At 45.9% G+C, this 23,628-nt stretch overlaps 1 protein-coding gene across 1 annotated transcript in view; it reads left to right on the top strand.

Moving 5' to 3' along the window:
* The window catches only part of unc80 (unc-80 homolog (C. elegans)), a 505,340-nt gene that overhangs the window by 321,201 nt on the left and 160,511 nt on the right, over positions 1 to 23,628 (top strand). Inside the window, exons 43-45 of the mRNA XM_078227718.1 lie at positions 1,905 to 2,085; positions 3,164 to 3,166; positions 10,702 to 10,967. Coding sequence (XP_078083844.1) covers positions 1,905 to 2,085; positions 3,164 to 3,166; positions 10,702 to 10,967 — 450 coding nt within the window. The remainder of the gene's footprint in view (positions 1 to 1,904; positions 2,086 to 3,163; positions 3,167 to 10,701; positions 10,968 to 23,628) is intronic.

Raw genomic sequence — 23,628 nt, 5'->3', positions numbered from 1 at the left:
TGTATTACACAAATGGTTTCAGTAGCCCAATTGGCAAAATATAAGGGAGAATGTGGAGCCAGCACTGACATAATGGGCTCGATTTTGCTATCGAGCTGCACCCGTTTTTGGGTGTGAAAACTTGGTAAAGTCAGGTGTGAGGCGAGTAGTGCGATCCGCACCCACCTCCGTGCCAGTTCCCCCTTTACCAAGACCCGAAAATGGCCATGATCGGGACCGTGCCCGCAACGGTCGTGATGGCCATTTAAATGCATTTGCATGCATTTAAATTGACTTAATAGGCTACATGCCCAACTTTACTGGCACTTTCCCCTTTACCACCGCGTTCGCCCATCCAGAATCGGCGTGAAACAGATATGCTCCATAAAAGTCCGACTCTGGCACTCCATCAGTGAAGGATAGTGAGGAGGTAAGTGCCTGGCATCTAATGGCTCTCTGCTGCTTACTTTTGTTGTGGCCATTTTGTTTCTTGGGTCGGGGTGGGGGGGGGCTCTGCAAGTGTGTGTGGTGGGTGGGGGAGCTGTTGCTCAGCAGGTGTCCGATTTGCAGCACAGATTTGGGTCTCAGCACTGACTTCGGGTATTTTGGATGCTGCTGAGTCCTAGTGCACTCAGTACACTGCCAGCTGAAGGATGTGCAAAAAGCCCTTGCAAATTGCCCTGCTGCAGCCTCTCAACTTTTCAAGGAGCTATGATTCTGGGGAGAATGTAGGTGGGGGAATGGGGCATCCGCTGCCACTCTGACTGGATCAGTGAGAAGGAAGGGGGGTCAGCTGCCACTCTGCCTGAGATCAGTGGGGGTGAAGGGGGGTCTGCTGCCACTCTGCCTGTGATCAGTGGGGGAGAAGGGGGGTCCACTGCCACTCTGCCTGGGATCAGTGGAGGGGAAGGGGGTCTACTGCCACTCTGCCTGAGATCGGTGGGGGGGAAGGGGGTCTACTGCCACTCTGCCTGAGATCAGTGGGGGGGGGGAAGGGGGGTCTGCTGCCATTCTGCCTGGGATCAGTGATGGGGAAGGGGGCAGTCCACTGCCACTCTGCCTGAGATCGGTGGGGGTGAAGTGGGGTCTGCTGTCACTCTGCCTGAGATCAGTGGAGGGGAAGGGGGGTCCACTGCCACTCTGCCTGAGATCAGTGCGGGTGAAGTAGGGTCTGCTGTCACTCTGCCTGAGATCAGTGGAGGGGAAGGGGGGTCCACTGCCACTCTGCCTGAGATCAGTGCGGGTGAAGGAGGGTCCGCTGCCACTCTGCCTGAGATCAGTTGGAGGGGAAGGGGGTCTGTTGCACCTCTGCCTAAGATCAGTGGGAGTGAAGGGGGGACTGCTGCCACTCTGCCTGAGATCAGTGCGGGGGAAGGGAGTCTGCTGCCACTCTGCTTGAGATCAGTAGGAGGATGGAGGGACAGGTCTGCAATTGGTCTGGATGGCGCAGGCGTGGGGGGGATAAAGGGGGCATTAATGTTGTGGTGGTGGGGCAATGTCTGTAGGGGCCAGGGAAAGGCATTATCCGGCCCGGGTGGGCTATGGCAGGAGAGCAGCATTCTATCATTTTTTTTTGCGCATGCGCATTTGTCGACTCCAATCAGAGCTGCAGAGTTTCAGGCCAGCTGAGCCCAGCCCACAGACTTGTGCAGCGCGATTCGGAATCACTGATATTTTTGCAGGCAGCGTGCCAATGAATGGGCCTAAAAGTCGGATCTGAAATACTCCCAGTTTCAAATCCGCCCAGCGCTTAGAATCAAAATGATAAAATAGGGCCCAGTGACTCCTTTTTTGCTGGAGTTTCCATGATTAAGTTCTTCATACCATGTTTGAGGAATAACGCAACATCAATATGCTGCTATTTAAATTGTGGATTTTAACAATACAATTCTTTCTCACAAGATAATGAATATATTTTTTAATAGGTGTTTACTCGAAAACTGGAAGAACTTGGTCGGGTCATGTTTCTGATGTCTCTTACTCAACACCTGCCTTCTGTACACAAACAATCACATGTATCCTTGTTGCAAGAGGATCTTCTCAGACTTCCATCATTTCCTCGAAATGCAGTTGATGCAGAATTTTCACTGTTCACTGATCATCAAGGTAAAATAACTCTTCATCCGACTTCAAATCAATCAAACTGAATGTTTCAAGCAACCTTATAATATGTCCAACTATTGTAGGGTTGCAACAAAGCACAACTTGCCTAAGAAAATTATTACTGTACCAAGGCACAAATCTTAAAGTTAAACAGGTGGGCCAACCTAACAATTATGAGGCCTATGTTTTCATAAATGGGTGTATGGTGGCGCAGTGGTTAGCACTGCTCCTCACAGTTCCAGGAACCTGGATTCAATTCTGGTCTCAGGTCACTGGAGTATGTGGCATCATTGTGGGAGTCTGATGTTTGAGAATATACTGCCACGACTTGCATCTCCTTCAAGCGTAACTGAGTCAATTTTCACTTCTATCTTTCAGGATAACAGAGTAGTATTTGACTCAAAATGGGGCTTCGAGCTTTCTTAATACCAACTTAGAGGTTGATAATATTTTGAAAGAGTCTTGCTGCTTGAACGGGTTGCTTATTTCATGGCAGTAGGCTTTTTACAATATACATTTGGATCCCAAAGTGGGTGGGGTGAGGGGGCTCCCAGAGCTGTGCTGTCGGCTCCGAACTGCGCATGCGCAGTTCGGCGCTCCGACAGATGCAAATGCGCTAGGCCCCGCCCACTGGACCCGTGCCGAAAAAAGGCATATGGGGGCGCTGGAGCGCGGCTGCCGGGCGCGGGTCTGATTTACGGCCGCACCCGGCACTTAGTCCCGATTTGGTAAAATCGGCCCCAATGTATGAGATCTTTTGTGAGTGTTTTATTTATTTTTTTATTTAAAAAAATTTTTTCCACTCACTCTGGAGTGGCTGAAGGTCGAGTCCAGGTCCGGCTGGGATTCATTCAGCTCCTGTTTGTTCCACGTCCAGGGCTGGCTACAGATAGTGTTTGGCCATTCTTGCCATCTCTCTCCAGGAGAACTGTAACTGAGGCTCAGTCTTGCCCTCTTGGCTTTGCATCCCGACCGGTTTCGCTGCTTTCTTGTGCTTTATCAATGGAGAGGAGAGTTGGTTTTGCCGTTCTTTGCTTTTTGTATCCTTTTTTCGGCCCTTTTTGGATCCTGCCTCTTCCAGCAGGTTCAGAGTGAGTAAAGGAAGTTTGCTGCCTGTACCTGTCCTGTATATAGGCTTAGATCCCGCCCCTTCCTATCCTCGAGTGGCGGGAAGCTTTTGCAGTTCATTGGCTCCCTGTGGGTTTGGGATCTACCTCCTCCCATCTTTGAGTGACCAGGAGGCAATGTGGTGTGTTGAGTCAGTTCCTTGCGTTCCATCCCTGGTGTTTGTGGAGTCAAGAGGGATACTTCTTTTTACCCTTGTGGTATTTTGTGCTGTGGTTGGCTCTTGGTTTCTTTTGGGTGGTGTTGGTAGTGGATAAGTCTCCAGTGATAAGTCTGGATGCCTTATGTTCTTGTGTATGTGGTGGAAAGGGGAGTGGGAAAAGGAAAGCAGCTTCCTGGTGTTTCTTATAGATTCGGCGAGGGGGGATTCAGACTGGGGGCTGGAGTGAGTGGGGGAGGGGGGGCAGTGCTTGATGATGGTGTGGGTCTTGGGTAGAGGGGTGTTACTCCTGGGGCGGGGGTCTTTTTGATAGGTTTGGTACCTGGGGTGTCCCTTGAGGGGGGTAGTTTTCAGCACCATCAGGGTTGATTGTGTTGGGTTCTGGGGATATACTGGGTCCTTCTTGTTTGTATGGGTTGTGGAAATTAGCGGTTGGGGGGGGGCTTGGGGAGGTTTGGGGGGGTCCTTCTTGTTGTAGGGGTTATGGAGAGGTTCATCTCTGTCCACGAGGCTGTTTGTTCGCCAGATGGTGGGGTATTTTCTCTATTGTTTTGGGTTCTTTCATTTCCCCTTTTTTGCCCTCTGTTCCCTTTTTGTGGGGTCTTGCTGGGGTGAGTGATAAATATTGTCTTCGTGTTCAGTGTCAGGTTGTGTGTGAGCAAGGGGAGAAGGGAAAGAAAGGAAACGAAGGGGGTCTTTTTGGTCTGGTGGTCCCTTTGTTAGAGGGTGGTCAGAGGGCACCGGGATATTGAGTCGGTTGGGGAGTGGGATATGTGCTTTAGTCTTTCATTGCCATCCTTTCTCTGTGTTCTTCATATTTTGGCCTTTTTCTTTCCTTTTCGTTAGCTGTGCATTGTTGGGGACGGGTTGGGCGTGTCACATGTATAGAGAGATTTGCTTTTATTTTGTTCATTTTGTTAATCGGGTGGTGCTGACAGTAAAAAATAACTAACATCTGGGAGCTTGTACCAAAATTAAGAGAGCAGTCCCACAGACTCTTCAGGCAGCCTGACATAGTCATATTCACTGAATCATGCCTTACAATAGGATTTTCAAACTGGGGCCCGTAGGAGCCTCCCGAGGATTGTTGGCAGTACAGGCATATTTGAAAAATGCTGCAGAGCTGCTTTTCCAAACAAAAGCCTATGAGTGGACGAACGTGGGCAGCGGAATGATGGGAAGAGAGGGCCTTAGAATGGAACTCAGAGTGGGCACCAGAGCATGGAGGGGTCCAGAGCAAGCCTTTGGGTGAGGGAGGGGGGCATCCAGTGCAGGCCTCGGAGCAGCGAACCATCCAGTGAGGGCCTTGGAGCAGCGAGCCATCCAGCATGGGAGGTGTTATGGAGGGGAGAGGGAGGAGTGAATGTGTGTGTGACAGCGGGTTTGTTTGTTCGTGTGGTGTGTGTGTGTGAGAGAGGAGGTAGAGTGTGTGTGTGTGAGAGGAAGTAGAGTATACGTGAAAGAGGAGACTAGTGTGTGTGTGTGTGTTTGTGTGCAAGAGAGAGAGGGAGACGTGTGTGAGAGTGAGAGGTACATGTGTCCGATGTGAGCAGCATCACTCCACTGATTATAAATGAGAAAATATAGGACTTATTTTTTTTCAATAAGAAATCATTTTAGATTACCCGCTTGAAGTGGGTACTACTTCCAGGGATTAATGTTAATGGATTATGGGAGGTTTCTTGGCCAAGGGTTAAAGTGAGGGAGCCAGGTAGCTGGCAAATGTGTTGATGACTGTGTGCATCTTCCTAATTCTAGTATATGCTTGGCTATAACTGGAAAAGGCTTGTTTAGATTTGATTTCTGTATTCACACCTATTTTGTGGCAAAAAAGGGATGTCGACATTATGAGAATGCTTGGTGTTTCCTGACTCATCTGGGAGGACACTCGGGATTCTACAACTCAAAGTTTGAGGAAATCCTGCAGCCCTGCCTCATCCAGTTGTGAATGGTTGTGGACAATAAACAACTCACTGCAGGAGTAGGCTCCACAAATATTCCCACCCTCAATGATAGGAGAGCCCAGCAATCAATGCAAAAAACAAGGCTGAACTGTCTTCAACCAGAAGGGCCAAGTGGATGATTTATCTTGGCCTCCTCCCGAGATCCCCAACATCATAGATGCCAGTTTTCAACCCTGGCAAAATCTTGGCAATAGTACTGAAGACTTGTGCTCCAGAACTTGAAGCGCTCCTAGCCAAACTGTTCCAATACAGCTACAACATTGGCATCTACCCAGCAATATGAAAAATTGCCCAGGTATGTCCTGCCACACAAAGTAAGACGAATCCAACCCAACCAGCCACCGCCCCATCAGCCTACTCTCAATCATCAGCAAAGTGATGGAAGGTGCCTTCAACAGTGCTATCAAGCAGCATTTACTCAGCATTGGCTCACTTCAGATTCCACCAGAGGCCACTCACCTCATGGCCTCATTTCAGCCTTGGTCCAAACATAGACAAAAGAGTTGAACTTGTGGTGAGGTGAGAATGACTGCTCTTGACATGAAAGCATCAAAGAATCCTAGGAAACCTGAAGTTAATGGTAATGGGGGAAAACACTCCACTGATTCTAACACAAAAGGAAGATGGTTGGGGATCAACCATCTGAGTCCTGGGATATTGTGTAGGAGTTTGTCAGAGAAGTGTCCTGGTCCAAACATCTTCAGCTTCTTCATCAGTGACCTTCCTTTCATCAGAAGGTCAAAAGTGGGGATGCTCGCTGATGATTGCACAATGTTCACCACCATTTATGACTCCTCAGATACTGAAGCAGTCCATGTCCAAATGCAGCAATACCTGGTCAATTTCCATGCTTGGGCTGATATGGCACGTAGCATTTGCGCCACACAAGTGCCAAGCAATCACCATCTCCAACAAGAGATAATTAACCATCTCCCTTTAACAAGATGAGATGGTATTGCCATCACTAAGTCCTCCACTATCCTGGAAGTTAACATCAACAAGAAACTGAACTGGACCAGCCATATTAACACTGTGGCTACAAGAGCTGCAACGGCCTCAGTACTCAATGCCGTCAACTGCCAGTTTCCAGATGCAATTTTACAACTCATCCGCTTCATCCTGGACCACAATATCTTCACCTTCAACAACCAGTTCTTCATCCAGACACACGGAACAGCCATGGGGACAAAATTCGCACCTCAATATGCCAACATCTTCATGCACAGGTTCGAACAAGACTTCTTCACCGCACAGGACCTTCAACCGATGCAATACACTAGATACATCGATGACATTTTCTTCCTTTGGAGTCATGGTGAGCAATCACTGAAACAACTATATGATGACATCAACAAGTTCCATCCCACCATCAGACTCACCATGGACTACTCTCCGGAATCGGTTGCATTCTTGGACACACGCATCTCCATTAAGGACGGTCACCTCAGCACCTCACTGTACCGCAAGCCCACGGATAACCTCATGATGCTCCACTTCTCCAGCTTCCACCCTAAACACGTAAAAGAAGCCATCCCCTACGGACAAGCCCTCCGAATACACAGGATCTGCTCAGATGAGGAGGATCGCAACAGACATCTCCAGACGCTGAAAGATGCCCTCATAAGAACAGGATATGGCGCTCAACTCATCGATCAACAGTTCCGACGCGCCACAGCGAAAAACCGCACCGACCTCCTCAGAAAACAAACACGGGACACGGTGGACAGAGTACCCTTTGTAGTCCAGTACTTCCCCGGAGCGGAGAAGCTACGGCATCTCCTCCGGAGCCTTCAACATGTCATTGATGAAGACAAACATCTCGCCAAGGCCATCCCCACACCCCCACTTCTTGCCTTCAAACAACCACGCAACCTCAAACAGACCATTGTCCGCAGCAAACTACCCAGCCTTCAGGAGAACAGTGACCACGACACCACACAACCCTGCCACAGCAACCTCTGCAAGACGTGCCGGATCATCGACACGGATGCCATCATCTCACGTGAGAACACCATCTACCAGGTACACGGTACCTACTCTTGCAACTCGGCCAACGTTGTCTACCTGATACGCTGCAAGAAAGGGTGTCCCGAGGCATGGTACATTGGGGAAACCATGCAGACGCTACGACAACGGATGAATGAACACCGCTCGACAATCACCAGGCAAGACTGTTCTCTTCCTGTGGGGGAGCACTTCAGCAGTCACGGGCATTCAGCCTTGGATCTTCAGGTAAGCGTTCTCCAAGGCGGCCTTCACGACACACGACAGCGCAGAGTCGCTGAGCAGAAACTGATAGCCAAGTTCCGCACACATGAGGACGGCCTAAACCGGGATGTTGGATTTATGTCACATTATCAGTAACCCCCACAGCTTGCCTCCTGGACTTGCAGAATTTCACTAGCTGTTCTGTCTGGAGACAATACACATCTCTTTAACCTGTGTTGAATGCTCCCTCCACCCACATTGTTTGTACATTTAAGACCTGGCTGGCTGTCGAGATTTGCATTCTAATCAGTATTCTGTAATTTGATTTCTGTGTCTGTTTGCACTGTTTGAGAACAGATATCCACTCCATCTGACGAAGGAGCTGTGCTCCGAAAGCTTATGGTATTTGCTACCAAATAAACCTGTTGGACTTTAACCTGGTGTTGTGAGACTTCTTACTGTGCTTACCCCAGTCCAACGCCGGCATCTCACATCATGGCTACAAGAGCAGGTCAGAGGCTGGAAATTCTGTGGAGACTAACTCACCTCCTGTCTCCCCAAATTCTGTCCACCAGCTATCTACAAAGCACAAGTTAGGAGTGTGATGGAATACTTGTCACTTGCCTAGATGCATGCAGCTCAAGACGTTTGCCGCCATCACAGACAAAGCGGCACAGAATCCACCACTTTAAAAATTCACTCCTTCCACTACCGATGCACAATGGCAGCAGTGTGCTTTAGCTACAAGATGTACTGCAGCAATTCACTAAGGCTCCTTCGACAGCACCTTTCAAACCTCTGCCACAGCTGCAGCTGCTGGCCATCTGTGGAGCGATTGCCCCTTCACAATAATGGCCTCTCAGTTGGAGCCTTTTTAAATTTGATTAAAAACTTGTCTTAAAGTGCACCCCATCTTGGAGTGATACCTCTTGTCCTTACATTTCTTGACAGCTCCCACGTCAGCTGTGGGCCTGGCCACAACCTTTAACTGGATAATGAGCACACTCCATTGGCACTACTTGGCCATCTCTATAGAAATGGTGTCAGAAGAGGTCTTGTGGCACAGTGGTAGCATCCCTACCTCTGGACCAGAAGCTCTGGCTTCAAGTCCAACACCAGGACTTGTTGGCCGTGGGAAGAGCATTCATAAATGGTTCAATCAGCTGATAACCTGCTTGGGAATCCTTCCACCACTTCTCCACAATTCCCCAAATGGGAAAAAAGTGTGAAGATATGCTCAAATAAATAGTGTCTGGAGTCTGATGCTGGGTTTGGGACCCAGAACTTCATGAATCCAAAACAACAATCCTTCCCCTAGAATCACTTGAATACTGGAACAGAACTCTATACATGGAAGTTCGCAGCTGGGGTTTGGGAGGTCTGAATATTATTTTAATGTTCAAGTTTCATTTTCATTGTATCCCATTGCAGAGCTTGATATTTTCTAATCTATTGTCTGCAACTTTCTGTAGGGTGTAAGAGGAAGAAGTCCCAATAGGTTAGTAAAGATTTTTAAGCTATTCAACATTAAGACACTGACAGAATTACCAGCATTGAGTTAATGACTTTAAAACAGACTTATAAGCTAAGAAAGCAGATTACACACATATGAAATGCAGTAAGAAATTTAAACAAGTGATTATAATTTAAAAATACATATTCTGATATTTTGAATTTATTAATGTATTTTTTAAGAATCATTTTTCACTGTTGCCAAAGGCAGATTGCTGCAAAACATCATGGTAAAGTGCAAAGCCATATTCTAAGGGAATACTGAACCCTTGGGAAAAGTTTTTAATCAGCAGTTTCTAATGGTGAGAACATTCAGAAAGCTTAATCAAACTTCATGAATAGGGTTTATTCACGTTGCAGATAAGATGGATGCATGGCCAGACTTGGAAACATGTGTCAATCTGGTTTGGCAGTGACCTGTTGGGGAATTTATGGGAACATTCACTTTGAACTTTGTGGCTAATGTCAGATTACTAGACAACCGAGGAAGCTGAGTTAGCCAAAAGGGGAGGAAGCATTTGGATTCTAAGGACTAATGAAATGCCATTATGCCAGAGGGTAAGATGCAATTGGCTAAAGTATATGACAGTTATTATTGTTGATTTGTGTATATTGAAGCTGATTGATTTAAAACTAATGAAAGGAAGAAGTAATTGATAAGGAATCTATAATTGATCTGTTTTGAATTGTATACATTAGAATTCATTGGAGAGGTCTAGCTGCTCTATCTCAGAGCTGCCCCAACCCTTTGATGATTTCTCCTAGTGGCCGCTGGTCAAAATAAAGGTTACATCTTTTAACTGAGCCACTGGCTTCGTGAGTCTTGTGTTGTCTGATATTTCTGATGGTACCGGGCTACCTCGAAAACCCCACCAGCATAGAGTCTTTGGTGAATAGCAGATTCAATAACTATTTCTTACTGATGGCAAGCTATTTGCATAATTGTCCTTTTTGAACTCTTATTTCTTTCATATGTAAACATAAACAACAGTATGTTTATGAGTGTTCAAGTTCACTTAAATTACTGAAAGTGAAATGTGTCCGAATGGTGATGACTATAAAGTATCTGTTTATATTATCCAACATGGAAGACGACACGGTTGCACAGTGGTTAGCACTGCTGCCTCACAGCACCAGGGACCCGGGTTCAACTCCGGCCTTGGGCGACTGTCTGTGTGGAGTTTGCACGTTCTCCCCATGTCAGCAGGGGTTTCCTCCAGATGCTCCGGTTTCCTCCCACAGTCCAAAGATGTGCTGGTTAGGTGGATTGCCCATGCTAAATTTCCTCTTAGTGTCAAGGGGATTAGCAACATAAATTCATGGGGTTGTAGGGACAGGGCTTGAGTGGAATTGTTGTCGGTACAGGCTTGATGGGTTGAATGGCCTCCTTCTGCACTGTAGGGATTCTATGATTTTATGTCTGTGGAGCACAGATTTATTTACTAATAATCAAAAAAAAAGCATTTAAGTACCTATAGTGTATTGGGAATTAATTACTTTAATTAAATGGAAGGCATAGTTTGTATGTACATCTGGATAGATTAAATTCTTCACACTTTTTAATTAGAAATTAATTCAGAAGTTGAAAATAAAACAGTGCTGATGATGAACTGCTGGACATAAAGGTGAAATCTTTCATTGTTTTGTCAGGTAAAGAACTATTTGGACTTGATACCCTTCACAAGAGCATGTGGATCAAGCTGTTGGAGGAGATGTTCTTGGGCATGCCCAGTGAATTTCCCTGGGGCGATGAGATTATGCTCTTCCTGAATGTGTTTAATGGGGCTTTAATTCTACATCCAGAGGACAGTGCATTGCTTCGACAATATGCTGCTACAGCTATCAATACTGCAGTGCACTTCAACCATCTCTTTTCACTGAGTGGATATCAGTGGATACTTCCTTCCATGCTTCAAGTAAGTTTATTTCAACAAGTATTCAATTTTAAGTTCTCAGGTTAATCGGGTTTGTCCCTTCTTAAAATTTGTTGCTTCAGCATAGAATTTGAATTATATTTAATGAAACAAGGGAGTATATCATCAAGTTGCTGCCAGGGCTTAAAATCCGTGTTGCGGATCATCTACCTATTATGAAAGCTGCCGGATTTGCATTGAAAATTGGATTTTTTTTTCTATAACAGTGTGGATTCACAATGCTAATTCTACATGTGGGGAACAAATTAAATGTTTACCCCAAACTTATTTTGCCTTCAAACAAATAAATGATTTTGTTTAATTTGCATTAACCTAGCACAATGCTGTTGGGGGATGGAGATGACAAAATGACTTTCTTTTATATAGTGTATTTAACATTGATAAGTATCTCAAAGCGCAATAAAAGAAAGGATGTCAAGACAAAGGAAAGACATTCAGCATAGGAGTGTGTGGAATGGAGATGAAGTCTCCAAAAGCTTTGACAAAAACTGTAGTTCAAGGAGGAGGTGGAGGTTAAAGAGCAGGGGATTAGGGAATGAGTTCCAGGCCATGGGGCTTGATGATAAGAAGCATGGCAGCCAATAGGAGAGAAAAGAGTTGCTTATGAAGCTGGGCTTAGAGAAATCCAGAGTTTGGGGAGGAATTTGTAAGACTAAAGAGAGTTACAGATTTAGACAGTGTGAAGGCCATGAAAATATTTAGACACAGAATTAAGGATTTTAAATTTGACGTACTTGTCGAAGAGGAGCTAATGTCGGTCAGCAAGGAAGAAGTGAGAGGAAGTTGCTGTGGTCAGGATATAGGCAGCAGAGTTTTAGATGTGCAGATTAGAGGGAAGACTAATCGAGTAAATATTGGGACAGTAACAAAAACATGAGCAACTGACGGAGTCAGGTAGAGGGCAGATGCAGCACTGCTCTGAAGATGAAAAGAAGTGTTGTTTTGCTATGGAAATGATATTGGGTCTGAAGTACAATTTACGGTAGACTAGAATGCCAGGAGACAGTCAACAGCGAGATATTTTTAATTCTTTCCAGGCTGTGGGTGTCTGTTGGGGAGGGAGTTTGAGGATTTTAGCCCAGTGACATTTTAGGAACAGTGATATAGTTGTAAGTCAGGAATGTATGTAGCTTAGAGGGGAACTTGATGGCGGTGCCTGCAACATTCTCTGTAAAATATGATTCAGTGAGCATGACTATGTCACGCTGTTTCTAGACTAGTCTGTGGGACAGATCTCCAAATTTTGGCACAAGGACCTGGATGTGAGTAAGAAAGACTTTGCAAGTTGCGACAGGGCTGTGTCTACCGTTGTCACTTCCAGTTGTCGGCTAGGCCATTTCAGAGGGCATTTAAGAATCATTGCTGTGAGTCTGGTGTCACATGGTAAGGACAGAAGATTTCCTTTTTTAAAGGACAGATGGGTTCTTGCAACAATCAACGATGGCTTCATGGTCACTGTTACTGAGACCAGCTTTTAATTCCAGTTTTTTACCAATTGAATTCAAATTCCCTCAGCTACATTGGTAGGATTGAACCTATCTCCCCAGAGCATGAGCCTGGATCTCTGAATTACTAATGCAGTGACATACCACTATGCCACCATCTCCCAATTTAGCATGACCAATCTACCTAACCTGCACATCTTTGGACTGTGGGAGGAAACCGGAGCACCCAGAGGAAACCCACACTGACATGGGGAGAACGTGCAAACACCACACAGACAGTCGCCCAAGGCCGGAATTGAACCCAGGTCCCTGGTGTCAAGGAGATAGAATTTGTGGAGGGACACAAAGTAATGCAGATATTGATAAGATGATGGCATGACCAAATGACAGATGCCTTTTCAATGTCAGTAAATATGAGATTTTAAATTAATAGAAATATCCTGTCCAAGACTTATATTGCTTCCCTGTGGCATGGTGGCAGAGTGCTTAGCACTGCTGCCTCACAGGGCCAGAGACCCGGACATGTTCTCCCTGTGTCTGCATGGGTTTCCTCCAGGTGCTGCGGTTTCCTCCCATGGTCCAAAGATGTGCTGGTTAGGTGTATTGCCATGGTAGATGTGTGGGGATACAGGGATAGAGTGGGGGAGAAGGCCTGGATAAGATATTCTGTCAGAGAAACAGTGCAGACTCGATGGGCTGATTGGCCTCCTTCTGCACTGTAGGGATTCTATGATCTATGGAAGTAGGGGTCCAAAACTGAAAGCTGGCACCTGATGTAGCCTCACCAAGGAGCTGCATGCCCAGAAACCTAACTTCCTTGACCCTTATTGTAACACTTCATGATAGACACAGTAAGAAGTCTCACAACACCAGGTTAAAGTCCAACAGGTTTATTTGGTAGCACAAGCTTTCAGTGCGCTGCTCCTTCATCAGGTGAGTCATGATAGAAACCAACATTCCATTAGATCTATGCCTATATGATTGTGAGCAGTTTTGTGGGCATGAGATTGAGGGAATAGGAGGAGGGTCACAGCTCAGAGAGAGCATAAGAGGAGATGGGAAAGAAACTAGAGAAAGCTGAGAGTTTAGGACTTGGCAGAGGGAAGCATTAAAGGAAGTTTGGCCAGAGATGGATGATGAGGGTGATATGGTTGATGTGGTGTACATGGACTTCCAAACAGTATTGGATAAAGTGCCATATAATAGGCTGGTCAGCAAAGTTGAGGCACATAGATAGATAATCAAGGGACTAGGGCAATCTGGATAAGAAGTTGGATGAGTGACAGAAAACAGAGAGTTGTGATGAATACTTGTTTTTCAGACTGGAGGAAGATTGAGGGTTACAAGTTAGCAAGGAACTAGCTGAAAAAGGGGCTTAGGAGAGCTAGGAGGGGACATGAGAAGTCCTTGGGGGGTCGGATCAAGGAAAACCCCAAGGCTTTTTACTCTTATGTGAGGAATAAAAGAATGACCAGGGTGAGGTTAGGGCCGGTCAAGGACAGTAGTGGGAACTTGTATATGGAGTCAGTAGAGATAGGCGAGGTGAAGAATGAATACTTTTCTTCAGTGTTCACCAAGGAGAGGGGCCATGTTTTTGAGGAAGAGAAGGTGTTACAGGCTAATAGGCTGGAGGAAATAGATGTTCGGAGGGAGGATGTCCTGGCAGTTTTGAATAAACTGAAGGTCGATAAGTCCCCTGGGCCTGATGAAATATATCCTAGGATTCTTTGGGAGGCAAGGGATGAGAATGCAGAGCCTTTGGCTTTGATCTTTGGGTCCCCACTGTCCACGGGGATGGTGCCAGAGGACTGGAGAGTGACGAATGTTGTTCCTCTGTTTAAGAAAGGGAATAGAAATGACCCTGGTAATTATAGACCGGTTAGTCTTACTTTGGTGGTTGGTAAATTGATGGAAAAGGTCCTTAGGGATGGGATTTACGACCATTTAGAAAGATGCGGATTAATCCGGGATAGTCAGCACGGATTCGTGAAGGGCAAGTCTTGCGTCACAAATTTGATAGAATTTTTTGAGGAGGTAACTAAGTGTGTTGATGAAGATAGGGCAGTTGATGTCATATACATGGATTTTAGTAAGGCGTTTGATAAGGTTCCCCCATGGTCGGCTTATGATGAAAGTGAGGAGGTGTGGGATAGAGGGAAAGTTGGCCGATTGGATAGGTAACTGGCTGATCGAAGATAGAGGGTGGTGGTGGATGAAAAATTTTCAGATTGGAGGCGGGTTGCTAGCGGAGTGCCACAGGGATCAGTGCTTGGTCCTCTGCTCTTTGTAATTTTTATTAATGACTTAGAGGAGGGGGCTGAAGGGTGGATCAGTAAATTTGCTGATGACACCAAGATTGGTGGAGTAGTGGATGAGGTGGAGGGCTGTTGTAGGCTGCAAAGAGACATAGATAGGATGCAAAGCTGGGCTGAAAAATGGCAAATGGAGTTTAACCCTGATAAATGTGAGGTGATTCATTTTGGTAGGACTAATTTAAATTTGGATTACAGGGTCAAAGGTAGGGTTCTGAAGACTGTGGAGGAACAGAGAGATCTTGGGGTCCTTATCCACAGATCTCTAAAGGTTGCCACTCAAGTGGATAGAGCTGTGAAGAAGGCCTATAGTGTGTTAGCTTTTATTGATGTGGAGATGCCGGCGTTGGACTGGGGTAAACACAGTAAGAAGTTTAACAACACCAGGTTAAAGTCCAACAGGTTTATTTGGTAGCAAAAGCCACACAAGCTTTCGAGGCTCTGAGCCCCTTCTTCAGGTGAGTGGGAATTCTGTTCACAAACAGAACTTATAAGACACAGACTCAATTTACATGAATAATGGTTGGAATGCGAATACTTACAACTAATCCAGTCTTTAAGAAACAAAACAATGGGAGTGGGGAGAGCATCAAGACAGGCTAAAAAGATGTGTATTGTCTCCAGACAAGACAGCCGGTGAAACTCTGCAGGTCCACGCAACTGTGGGAGTTACAAATAGTGTGACATAAATTCTGATTCTCGGATCGCATGATAAAGACTCAGGAGGAAAAAAGCAGAAATATTTATGTGAAATAGTGTGACATAAACCCAATATCCCGGTTGAGGCCGTCCTTGTGTGTGCGGAACCTGGCTATCAGTTTCTGCTCCGCGACTCTGCGCTGTCGTGTGTCGCGAAGGCCGCCTTGGAGAACGCTTACCCGAATATCAGAGGCCGAATGCCCGTGACCGCTGAAGTGCTCCCCAACAGGAAGAGAACAGTCTTGCCTGGTGATTGTCGAGCGGTGTTCATTCATCCGTTGTCGCAGCGTCTGCATAGTTTCCCCAATGTACCATGCCTCGGGACATCCTTTCTTGCAGCGTATCAGGTAGACAACGTTGGCCGAGTTGCAAGAGTATGTACCGTGTACCTGGTGGATGGTGTTCTCACGTGAGATGATGGCATCTGTGTCGATGATCCGGCACGTCTTGCAGAGGTTGCTGTGGCAGGGTTGTGTGGTGTCTTGGTCACTGTTCTCCTGAAGGCTGGGTAGTTTGCTGCGGACAATGGTCTGTTTGAGGTTGTGCGGTTGTTTGAAGGCAAGAAGTGGGGGTGTGGGGATGGCCTTGGCGAGATGTTCGTCTTCATCAATGACATGTTGAAGGCTCCGGAGGAGATGCCGTAGCTTCTCCGCTCCGGGGAAGTACTGGACAACGAAGGGTACTCTGTCCACTGTGTCCCGTGTTTGTCTTCTGAGGAGGTCGGTGCGGTTTTTCGCTGTGGCGCGTTGGAACTGTTGATCAATGAGTCTAGCGCCATATCCTGTTCTTATGAGGGCATCTTTCAGCGTCTGGAGGTGTCTGTTGCGATCCTCCTCATCCGAGCAGATCCTGTGTATACGGAGGGCTTGTCCGTAGGGGATGGCTTCTTTAACGTGTTTAGGGTGGAAGCTGGAGAAGTGGAGCATCGTGAGGTTATCCGTGGGCTTGCGGTACAGTGAGGTGCTGAGGTGACCGTCCTTAATGGAGATGCGCGTGTCCAAGAATGCAACCGATTCCGGAGAGTAGTCTATGGTGAGCCTGATGGTGGGATGGAACTTGTTGATGTCATCATAGAGTTGTTTCAGTGATTGTTCACCATGAGTCCAAAGGAAGAAAATGTCATCGATGTATCTAGTGTATAGCACCGGTTGAAGGTCCCGTGCGGTGAAGAAGTCTTGTTCGAACCTGTGCATGAAGATGTTGGCATATTGAGGTGCAAATTTGGTCCCCATGGCTGTTCCGTGTGTCTGGATGAAGAACTGGTTGTTGAAGGTGAAGATATTGTGGTCCAGGATGAAGCGGATGAGATGTAAAATTGCATCTGGAAACTGGCAGTTGTTGGCGTTGAGTACTGAGGCCGTTGCAGCAATGCCATCGTCGTGGGGGATGCTGGTGTAGAGTGCTGAGACATCCATTGTGACGAGGAGTGCTCCTGGTTCAACTGCTCCATGTGTGTTGAGTTTCTGTAGGAAGTCCGTCGTGTCGCGACAAAAGCTGGGGGTTCTTTGTACAATGGGTTTCAGGATGCCCTCGACATAGCCGGAGAGGTTCTCGCACAGGGTCCCATTGCCCGATACGATGGGACGGCCGGGTGTGTTTGCCTTGTGTATCTTCGGGAGGCAGTAGAGATCTCCAACGCGGGGAGTACGTGGGATGAGAGCACGGAGGGTGTTCTGAAGGTCCGGATCAAAGGTCTTGATCAGAGTGTTGAGTTGACGGGTGTGTTCTTTGGTCGGATCTGCAGGTAACTGTCTGTAGTGTTCCTCGTTGTTGAGTTGTCGGTACACTTCTTTGCAGTAATCCGTTCTGTTCAGTATGACGATGGCCCCTCCTTTGTCTGCTGGTTTGATGACAATGTTGCGGTTGGTCTTGAGAGCGTGGATGGCGTTACGTTGTGCTTGGGTGATGTTCGGGGCTGTCTTGTGAGTGCGGCTGATGAATTTGGTGTTGACGCACCTCCTGACGGCTTGGGCATACATGTCAAGTCGAGGGCAGCGGCCTTCCGGAGGAGTCCAATTCGACTCTTTCCTCTTCGGATGCACTGCGGATCTCTCTGTCGGCTGTTCCAGTTCATTGGCTGTCTCATTGTGTTCGTTGTTGGCCTCTTGGGGTTTGTGGAAGAACTCCCTCAGCCTCATTCGCCTGATGAATTCCTCTGTGTCTGCTGCGAGACTGATGGGGTCTATTTTGGTGGTGGGGCAAAAATTAAGCCCTCGGCTGAGAACTTCGATTTCATCTGGTTGAAGTGTGTAGTCGGACAAGTTGACAATGGACTTCCCTGCAGTGGGACTGTTTCCTACTGTGGTACCGGGGGAGGCTTGGTTGCTGCTGGTGGTGATGCCGAGTTTCTCAAGTTTCCTGTTCTTGGTGTGCATGTAGATGGTGTAGTTCCTTTGTCTCGTCTGCTTGGCAGAGTTTCGCAGCTGGTCTGCGTCCTGAGCGCAAGTTGAGAATATGGATTCGATCTTGGTTTCCTGGGGAAACTATGCAGACGCTGCGACAACGGATGAATGAACACCGCTCGACAATCACCAGGCAAGACTGTTCTCTTCCTGTTGGGGAGCACTTCAGCGGTCACGGGCATTCGGCCTCTGATATTCGGGTAAGCGTTCTCCAAGGCGGCCTTCGCGACACACGACAGCGCAGAGTCGCGGAGCAGAAACTGATAGCCAGGTTCCGCACACACAAGGACGGCCTCAACCGGGATATTGGGTTTATGTCACACTATTTCACATAAATATTTCTGCTTTTTTCCTCCTGAGTCTTTATCATGCGATCCGAGAATCAGAATTTATGTCACACTATTTGTAACTCCCACAGTTGCGTGGACCTGCAGAGTTTCACCGGCTGTCTTGTCTGGAGACAATACACATCTTTTTAGCCTGTCTTGATGCTCTCCCCACTCCCATTGTTTTGTTTCTTAAAGACTGGATTAGTTGTAAGTATTCGCATTCCAACCATTATTCATGTAAATTGAGTCTGTGTCTTATAAGTTCTGTTTGTGAACAGAATTCCCACTCACCTGAAGAAGGGGCTCAGAGCCTCGAAAGCTTGTGTGGCTTTTGCTACCAAATAAACCTGTTGGACTTTAACCTGGTGTTGTTAAACTTCTTACTTAGCTTTTATTAACAGGGGGTTGGAGTTTAAGAGCCATGGGGTTATGCTGCAACTGTACAGGACCTTGGTGTGGAATATTGTGTGCAGTTCTGGTCACCTCACTATAAGAAGGATGTGGAAGCGCTGGAAAGAGTGCAGAGGAGATTTACCAGGATGGTGCCTGGTTTGGAGGGTAGGTCTTATGAGGAAAGGTTGAGGGAGCTAGGGCTGTTCTCTCTGGAGCGGAGGAGGCTGAGGGGAGACTCAATAGAGGTTTATAAAATGATGAAGGGGATAGATAGAGTGAACGTTCAAAGACTATTTCCTCGGGTGGATGGAGCTATTACAAGGGGGCATAACTATAGGGTTCGTGGTGGGAGATATAGGAAGGATATCAGAGGTAGGTTCTTTACGCAGAGAGTGGTTGGGGTGTGGAACGGACTGCCTGCAGTGATAGTGGAGTCAGACACTTTAGGAACATTTAAGCGGTTATTGGATAGGCACATGGAGTACACCAGGATGATAGGGAGTGGGATAGCTTGATCTTGGTTTCAGATAAAGCTCGGCACAACATCGTGGGCCGAAGGGCCTGTTCTGTGCTGTACTGTTCTATGTTCTATATACATTAGTATTTCCAGCACCACTGTTTTTCTTGTTACATTAATTACTTAGATTTGGGTGTACAGGGTAGTTTCCAATTTTGTGCATGTCACAAAACTTGAGAGGTTTTTTGAACTGTGAGGAGTCTAGCAGTAGACATCAAGACAAAATAGACAGACTGGTGGAATGTGACAGATGAAATCTGATGCAGAGCAATGTGAAGTGATGCCTTTTGTTCCGACGAACAAGGAGAGATAAAATAAAGGATGCAATTTCATAGGGTGCACAAGAACAGAGAAACCTGGGAGTGAATGTGCCTAAATCATTGAAATTGGCAGCGCATTTTGAGAAACTAGTTCAAAAGACACTCAGGAACTTAGTTACTATAAATTGGGACACAGCATACAAAAGCAAGGAACACTGCTTTGGCCTCAACTGCAGTATTGTGTCCAATTCTGGGCATGGAAGTTTAGGTAGGATGTGAAGGCTTTAGGAATGGCACAGTAATGATTTATGGGGATGATGAAATTTGGTGACAGGAAATTGGAAAAAGTAGTGCTGTTCTTAGAGGAGAGAAGGTTGGGAGGAGACCTTGACAATGTAGTTAGAGAGAAACTGTCACCACTGGCAGAAGGGTTGAGAACCCATGGACACAGATTTAAGGTGATTGGCAAAAGAAACAAATGCAACATGAAAAGACATATTTTTACACAGTGAGTGGTTAGGTTGGAATGCATTGCCTGAGAATGTGGTGGAGACAGACTGAATTGTGGTTTTCAAAAAGTTGGATTGGATTGTTGTTTCGCTTCCCGCACCTGGTGGTGCAAAGGCAGACTTTCATCTCTTCCCATTGCAATTTATTTTCCTGGAACAAAATTAAATTTAAAAATTAGTTCGATGTTATTAAACACACTTTGAAATTGTAGAAGACAATCCAGGGCATTCTGGTGCAGTTTGACCGATGTTAAAGCATGCTTCAGATACGCTGCTACCACCACACAGGTCGCTCGCCTGTGGCCAGATGTACCACTCCACATCAAGCATGGCTAACAGGAATTTCTCCGATTCTTACTGCCTGCCTTTGGCGGAGTGGAAGGATTTTTGCAGGTTGATACCTAATCTTTTTGGCCGTGTTATGAATGCACCTTCCTTGGCCATCAAGTCCAAGGGAATTGGATAAGCACCTGAAAATAAAAATAATTGAAGGGCTATGGTGCAAGGACAGATGAATTATTTTTCAGAGAGCAGCACGGATTCAACAGGCCAAATGGTCCCCTTCTGGGCTGTAACCATTTGGCCTCCTTCTGGGCTGTAACCATTCTATGATTCCTTGAAAGGGTGGAAATTTCATTTGGCTGAGACACATAGGCTGTAATCTTATCACTGTTCATGCAGACAGGATTTTCCCATTCCGCTGCAGTAAACGGAGAATTGGCTGGCCGCCAAATTCTCCGACCTTACTACAGCAGAAACGGCTTGAACGGCAGGTAAGATCGCACCCAGTGTGGAGTTTAGAGGAATAGTTGGCAGCACAGAATTTAAAAGAGAAATGAAAGGGGTTGAATAAAACAAGGTCGTCAAAGGAGTGAAATGTATCAGAGGAGTAGAGGAAAAAAGAAAAACCTAGATATTGTTGATGCTCTGGCATTGTCCATGGTGATGGTGAGGGTGGAAAAATAGGTCAGGAATATACTTGGGAAGTTTAGATCCTAGTGGGAAAGCTAAGCAAGAAGATTAGGAAGAGAGGATTTTTAGGGTTGGAGTTGGTGCTTATAGAACGAGCTGCCTCAGTGGACCCTTCAGAGAATGTTCAGAGAGATATGGAGGGAAGCAGTGGCCTTATTTAACAAGTATTCATATCCGGGATAGTGGAGGGAGTAAGGCAAAAGAGTATGATTAGTTGGCATAGGGATTGACTGGAACAAAATTTGGGAGAAATGAAAGGTGGCCTGACAGCTTTAGCAGGAGGGGAAGTGACAGAAGTGAAGTGCCAAAGAAGAAAACAGAAGGGAGATTGCATTTGGAGTAGTGTGTCTCTGTCTGAGTGATTCAAATAGTGTACCATGATTATTTCAATGATGTGCTGGCAATTACCACAATGCTATGCCATATCCGTTGTAAGAGCCTAGATTTGTTGACAGTTTTTAGAAGAATTGAAAATGTCCACCTGATATATCCGAAGTTTTATACAGTCTTTGTTTTTATTCCAAGTTATTGTTTTTATAAGGAAAGGGAAAAGTTTGTACTACCCATTTCTACTGGAGGCCGTGGAAAGCTCGATAGTTTATTGGGATTTTGTGTTTTTCTAATTATACGTAAATACTTCTGTCCACACTTCTCTTGCTGTCAGCAGTCATCACATAATTCTAAAATTATACGCCGGACTTTCATGGTAGAGGCAGGAAGGTCAGGCTTGGAAAGCTCCCAACTCAGCAGTCCCATCTCCCAAATTTTTGTTCTGAGGAGGCAGGAGTGGGATAATGGCAGGTGTGGGATGGCGTCAGGCTTACCACCTCCAGACGCAGGTCTGAGGCATCAGTAGATGAAGGCGGATAGAAGCCAGCAGTCTGGAATGCACACCTCCAATTACTGGGACATAGGCACATTTGTAATGATGAATGTCCCCACCCCCTCCCACCCACGTGGCCTCCATGACCCCTTATATTCTCTATGCCTCCTCATACCCCACTATGCCCATGTATCCTCCATAGTCAAACACCCAGCATTCATTATGGATAAACCTCTTGAAATAGACATTAAAAATAAACTCGTAATGATCTAATAGAGCGGACATTAAAACACACTTCATACTGAAAAAAAACTGTCATCCAAAGAAGCCCATTCAGAAATTGAAACTTCTCAAAGTAAACAAACTTTATTAACTGACCATATCAAAAATGGATAATCATTTAATGACCTCTTAAAACTGTCAATCAAATTGTGGACACAGCCCTCTCTTGAGAAAAATGGTTCTGTGGCTTTTGAGACTGTCATTCATTCATAATGAGCTCAACTAAAATAAACATGGGAATTCTAAAAATGGGAGTCTGTTGAAACTGAAAAAAACAGATGGTCTTTCTTTCCTAAGCTACACCAGATGTCCTACTAGTCACAGCAGCCCAGGAGTAGGCAGCTGTTCTCTTTTCTCCGTGTGAAAGCTGCTGAAGGTTTTCAATTTAAATTTAAAATAACACTGGGCTTTCAAATCACTTCAGATTATTACATAATAGATCCCAAGGAGTATTTTCTTCAGTCTTAAATGCACATAGAAAGATTTCTCCAATGCATTTCAACACTTACACAATGCTGACTAATGTAATGGTCAACATAACTTTGCAAGACACAGCCCAATAATCAATCACAGTAAAAATTTACAATACTGGATTATTATTGAAACTGAAAAAAAGTTTAAATTTGTATTTAAAAGCCTGTCAATGAAAGAATTCCAGGACTAGGTGGTTTTTGTAACTTTGGTACCGCACTTTGGACTGGGTTTACCCATGGTCTATAACTACCCCAAAAGTCCCTGAATTAGGTCTATTTGCTGAAGGTGCTGGACTACACTAATATTGCAGGGATGGGGGCTTTGAAATGCACACCCCTCTAAAGGAGTGAGCAAGAGGATTTTTTTATTCTTTCATGGGAAATGGGCATCGCTGGGAATGCCAACATTTGTGATCGATCCCTCAGTGCCCTTGCAGTGTGGCTTGGTAGACTATTTAGGAGGGTAGTTCAGGGTTATATTGCTGTGGGTCTGGAGTCATTTGTAAGCTAGACAGGTAGGATGGTAGATGACATTCCCTTAAGGACAGAATTGAACTAGATGGGTTGTTAGAATAGTTATCATCGTCATCATTACTGAGGCTAGCTTTAGATTCTAGCTTTATTAACTGAATTTAAATTCCACCAACTGCCAAAGTTGAATTTCAACCCACATCCACAGACCTCTAGATAACTAGTCCAGTGACATTACCACAACACCACTATTTCCCTTGAGGGCGGTTGGGAATATAGCGTGCAAGCTAAATAGAATCATAGAATCCCTACTGTACAGAACGAGGCCATTCAGCCCATCGAGTCTGTACTGACCATAACCCCACACATATACCCTGCTAATCCTCCTGACACTAGGATCAATTTAGCATGACCAATCAACCTAACCCGCACATCTTTGGACTGTGGGAAGAAACCGGAGCACCCAGAGGAAACCCACGCAGATACGGGGAGAAAGTGCAAACTCCACACAGACAGTGACCCAAGGCAGGAACTGAACCCAGCTCCCTGGTGCTGTGAGGCAACAGTGGTAACCACTGTGCCACTCCTTTTATTTAATGTGTCCAGTATCCACTAAGCGAGAAATATACCCCTAGCCAGAAACAGGAATGGGGATCGAAATCCCAGAATTGAGTCCTACCTGTTATTTATGAAGGGTTTCTGAGTTGGCCTGACTTGGTGTAAATCCATTCTCCTTAGCAGGTCCTAGAGGTAATT

The sequence above is a fragment of the Mustelus asterias genome, chromosome 14 (genome assembly GCF_964213995.1).
Source record: "Mustelus asterias chromosome 14, sMusAst1.hap1.1, whole genome shotgun sequence".
In the NCBI taxonomy this organism is placed as follows: domain Eukaryota; kingdom Metazoa; phylum Chordata; class Chondrichthyes; order Carcharhiniformes; family Triakidae; genus Mustelus; species Mustelus asterias.
This window is presented reverse-complemented; position numbering and strand designations above follow the sequence as displayed.